The 5,262-nt window shown below is 32.5% G+C and overlaps 1 protein-coding gene across 1 annotated transcript; it reads left to right on the top strand.

The window, feature by feature from the left end:
- Nucleotides 1–1,632: 1,632 nt before the first annotated feature.
- LOC129577718 (serine/threonine-protein phosphatase 6 regulatory ankyrin repeat subunit B-like) lies at nt 1,633–4,502 on the top strand. Its single transcript, XM_055465219.1, has 11 exons — nt 1,633–1,686; nt 1,789–1,829; nt 2,120–2,174; nt 2,846–2,899; nt 2,967–3,065; nt 3,135–3,233; nt 3,308–3,406; nt 3,474–3,572; nt 3,647–3,745; nt 3,820–3,915; nt 3,974–4,502. The coding sequence occupies exons 1-11, from the start codon at nt 1,668–1,670 to the stop codon at nt 4,033–4,035; spliced, it is 822 nt and encodes a 273-aa protein (XP_055321194.1). The 5' UTR covers nt 1,633–1,667; the 3' UTR covers nt 4,036–4,502.
- Nucleotides 4,503–5,262: the final 760 nt, after the last annotated feature.

Genomic DNA, 5,262 nt, shown 5'->3' with positions numbered 1-5,262 from the left:
GAACGGTAGATAAAAGAATACCTGCAACAATTTCATTCGACATTATTTTGAATACATAAAATACAGAATTATTTGTTAAATTTTCTTTTAACCTTCAAACCGTGAAACCTATTTTCTAACGTTGTTCGCGAAACCGGTGCCTGAGTGCCCATAATGCATTTTAAAGGGAAATGTCAGTTTTTTCTTGAATTTTTATTTTCAAATGAAAATATTTCAGTATTTATTGAACCTTCAAACCGTTAATTGGGCACTGTGTGCCCAAAACCAACTTTGAATGCTTATATCTTAATTATTTCTTATCATAAATTAATGAAATGACTATGGTTCGATTGGTTGAACATTTGGCTACAAAAATTAGGTTAACATACCCACATACGCGCACTAGCTTACCACATATGCGCGTTAGCATGTGTGATACGCTATACGTAATATGGGTGCCTGAGTGCCCATATACATTTTTCGACAAATTGCGTATACAAATTAATGTGGGAACTATGAAATATACATCATTGGAAAGATCTTGAAAAGTACATGTAATTTGAGCTATAAAACATCAGAATCGATCATCATTTTATTAAAATATGGCCATTTTATCAATTCCAACGACCAAATATTGGCCAAATGCCGGCCCATTTTGAAGTTTTATATCAAAAATGGAATCTACTTTCAAGACCTTTCTAGTGATATACATAACTTTTTGATCCAACCTGCCGTTCAAAATCTCAATTTTTGACGTCAAAATCGGCCATAGTGGAATTTGTATGTATACATTTTTGCCTTCATTTTTATGAAGAGATCAACATTGCAATCTCCACTTTATTGAAAAAATTCCAAAAAAACTTGCTGTTGTCTTTCGTATTTCGATTTTTTATGACTTTTATCACATTTCAAAGTAATTTTCATACTTTTCCGATCAATAAATACTGAAATATTCACATTTAAAAATGAAATTTTTAGAAAAAAAAAGACATTTCCCATATAAAATCCAGAAAATATGCTAACCAACCTGGGCACTCAGGCACCGATTTTACGAACAACGTTAGAAAATACATTTTACTGTTTGAAGGCTAACATCAAATGAAAATGAATTATATGATATTATTCAGTCTGTGATTAGACGGTGAAATAAATAATAATAATAATAATAGATGTTAATGAGCCTTTGGAGAAACCAACCATATTTCATTTTTCAGTCAAATTATTTGAATATTCCAATTTAGGTATATTAACAATTCTTCATGTATCTATGGTTTCTTGGAATTCTTGATTAGATCGTCTAATCATTTACATATATAGATTTGCATCTGTGTAATGAACAAGCGAGAATTTACACAAGGACACTTAATTGTACGTTCACTGAGTTCGAAAACAAATTATTTTTAGAAAAAGTTATTACTCATCTTTTGGTTTTCATGCGCAATTTCCTTTGTGTCAATACGAGTTCATTTACATATCCAAACATTTGCACCTGTCAAAATAACAAAACGCGAGAAGCTCGAATTAAAAACATTTTTTCAAATAATTTGTTTGCGATTTCAGTCGTAAGGAATTTCGTTTTGCTGTACGTGGCATAGTAACCACAAGATAACAACATCTAATTTTTGACTATAAATAAGGCACCAAAATCGTGGAAATTTAGTTATTGTTCAAGTGATTCGACTAGAAACATGTCTAAGCAATTGATGGGTGAGTCTCTTCTAAGTTTTTTTTTCCTTCATTTTTTTTTTAAATTTTCATTTTTGACAATACTTGAGATTGTCTTTTAATCAATATTTTCTCTCCGTTCAGTTTGTTTGGTTCTGGTTGCGGTTTTGGGAGACCAATTCATGGTAACTTACAAATTTTTCTGTATATTTTTTGTATTGTGTCGATCGATGACATGAAGAGTATTTTTTCATTTTCGATATAAATTGACTTTTCGAAAACGAAGGAAAACCAAAAAAAAAAAAAATACCACGCGATTAATTACCCCAAATTTAAAGCAATGTCAATTCACCACTTTATATTGGCAAATGGTTTTTTTTTGTTTCAAAAATCCATTAATTTTACATTTCAATTCATTCAATTTGGTTATTCCAAACTAAGTACCATTTATGCGTTCCAATTTTTCAACTTGAAGCAAATTGAATGTGATGGTGGATCGGTTGACAAAGCAAAGGGAGCCATGACACAAGGTAAGATTGAAGCTAAATTTCTTTTCAATGTTTCATTCTCACTATTCGACATACAAAGCACCGTTTGATGCATTTTCCATCAATCTAACAAAGAATCCAGGCCAAAAGAACCAAAACTCAATTGATTCAAACCATTCATGACGAATTTGTTGCATTTTAGAAAATACAAAATGTAACGTTTCATTTAACATTCGTTTGACGTATAATTAGTTTAAGAAAAAAAAAAACAACGCGTTGAATCATCCATTCCAATCGTCATTGTATTCATATTCGCTATCAAGTAATATAATTACTCAAGTATAATTACTTAATTATCAGTTCGAAATTAGCATTTGTCTCGGGCGGTATTGTTGTTTTTTTTCGAATACTACACCAATACGGAATCGTTTTTTTTAAAGTGTAACGTGAAATATTCGCTTCAATAAAAGAAAAATGAAAATTTTCTGGTTGAATTCGGGATTTATATTTTAAAAAATAGGCTCAATTTATGGGTTATTTTATGGGTTCTCGACATAAGTTACCTTTTTTTTTCTGTGGAATTGAAGAAGTCCTCCAAATAGCTGAACACTCATTTCGCTGTCTTTCTACACAAGAGCGTGAAAAGTTCATCTCGCGGATGTAAGACATTTGCCTTTGATTCACTTCACTGATTTATTTTTTTTTATTTCAAGGAAACAAAAAAGGCGAAAGCAGCCGAACAGCTCTACATGTCGCTGCTGAGAATGGTAGATCTGGAAAACTATGCTCATCAAATGGGAAATTGATTGAATCTATTTCATTGATCTGTTTCAGGTAACTTGGAGGACGTTGGAAAGCTCCTCACAAAAGGAGCCAAAGTTGATTCGACAGACGAAGAACAGCGTAAACCTCTTCATTTGGCTGCTATGAATGGTAATTTTGAATATTTTCATGAATAAGAAATAAGTTTGATCTCATTCATTGACTGGTGTAAATTTTCAGGACACAAGGATGTCGCTGAAAGGCTTATCACGAAAGGAGCCAAAGTTGATGTTTTAGACAATTATAATCTGACACCTCTTCATCATGCTGTTATGAATAGTAATTTTGAATATTCATTTTCGGTAAATAAGAGAATGGTTTGATTTTTTTCATTGATCTTTGCTATTTTTCAGGACACAAGGATGTCGCTGAAATGCTCGTCACGAAAGGAGCCAAAGTTGATATTAAAGACTTTTATAATCGGACACCTCTTCATTATGCTGCTATGAATGGTAATTTTGAATATTTTCACTTAATGAGAGATAGACTTGATTAACATTGATCGATGTTATTTTTCAGATCAAACGGAGGTTGTCGAATTGCTCATCGCAAAAAAAGCTACAGTTAATCCTTTAGACATTCTTCAGCGTACACCCCTTCATTATGCTGCTGAGAATGGTAATTTTGAATATTTATTTTCGGTAAATAAGAGAATGGTTTGATTTTTTTCATTGATCTGTTCTATTTTTCAGGACACAAGGATGTGGCTGAAATGCTCATCACGAGAGGAGCCAAAGTTGATTTAGGAGACTCCCATGATCGGACACCTCTTCATTATGCTGCTGAGAATGGTAATTTTGAATATTTATTTGGACAAAATGAGTAATTAATCTAGTCTTTCTCATTGGTCGATATTATTTTCCAGGCAACTTACAGATCATTAAAATCCTTGTCGCCAATCAAGCCAGTCTTACTAATAAAGATTATCTACATGAGACACCTTATCAGATTGCTTTGAATAGTAATGTTGAACATTTTTGTTTAGAAAAAAACGTAATTCAAACAATATTATTTTTCAGATAACAAAAAGGCGGTGGCTGACTATCTTAAGGAGACTGAAGAAAAAAGACGCCAAAATTAAAATCAATTGAAAAATCAAATTTTTTCCTTTGAGTTCCGTATTCGATTGTCATGTAGAATATTAACCCGCAAACGGGCAAGCTAAATCACTTAAGACCGAAATGGACCCATAGTTTTATGGCTGTAAAATTGAAAAAAAAACGCAATATATTTTCAAAAGTGAGACTGTGCTGGAAGCTAGAAAGATGCATCTCTCAAACGTGCCATATGCCGAAAAAATTGAATGAAATGTACTACTTTTTATGATACATTCCTTTTTACACCGAAAACATTATCAATTCTGGTGGAGAAATGACTATTTTTTGCGTTTTTTGACATTTGACAAAAATCCAAATGAATACATGTCTCTGTAACTTTTCTAAGTTTCATCCAATTTTATTGGTATATTGCGCATTAAAATGGTTTTCGGAATAATCCTACTTTGGATGATATATTATGTATTCCCAATTTTACAACCATAAAGCCATGGGCCCATTTTCCCACTTGTGTCCAGAAAATATATTTAGCTCCACGGAGTGCCATCTAATGATTGATGCTCAATTTTTTTTGGCTGTAATACGTGGAATGGATCAAAGAGTACAATGCATCACCTTTTCCGCACAAGAATCTAGTTTTTATATATTTATTTATTGAAAAACCATCTTCTCGGACCACAACGGAGCCACTTGCCCGTTTGAGAGTTAATTTTAATATATTTTTGTCAAACTTTAACCATATTAATGTTGCTGCTTGGTTCGACTATATCGGTTATGATGTGAAAAGTTGATAAACCATATACGAATGCTAAGAAAAAAGCTGTAAACTTCCGAATACACTCATAATTTCAAGGAAAACCTCAACTGTTTTATTTCAAAACCTTAAGTGTTCAGAGACATATCCACCCGACCATCGCTAGTATAGTGGATAATATTAAACGCACCCATTCATTTGTCATTGTTCTCAAATTCCACGCGAACAAATTACATCAAGTCTCAATGGGAATGGATGCGTTTAGTATTATGGTATCTGACACTGGGTTGCTGTGCCCATTGACACAATACTAGCGATCGTTGTATGTACCTTTCGGTGCATACGTACATTGGCTTAATTCAAAAACAAATGGTTTCTCATTGGAGCTAGTTGTTTCTATGTAAAAATTCAGATGAATATTGAGCCTGCGCATTCCATCCATGAAAAAATAAGCAAATAGATGAAAAGAGAGAAGAATTTTTTGAATTGTTTGTTTTCG

This window comes from Sitodiplosis mosellana, unplaced genomic scaffold (genome assembly GCF_009176505.1).
Source record: "Sitodiplosis mosellana isolate CC-2019 unplaced genomic scaffold, AAFC_SMos_1.0 Smas_scaffold_6210, whole genome shotgun sequence".
NCBI classification, from domain to species: Eukaryota; Metazoa; Arthropoda; class Insecta; order Diptera; family Cecidomyiidae; genus Sitodiplosis; species Sitodiplosis mosellana.
This window is presented reverse-complemented; position numbering and strand designations above follow the sequence as displayed.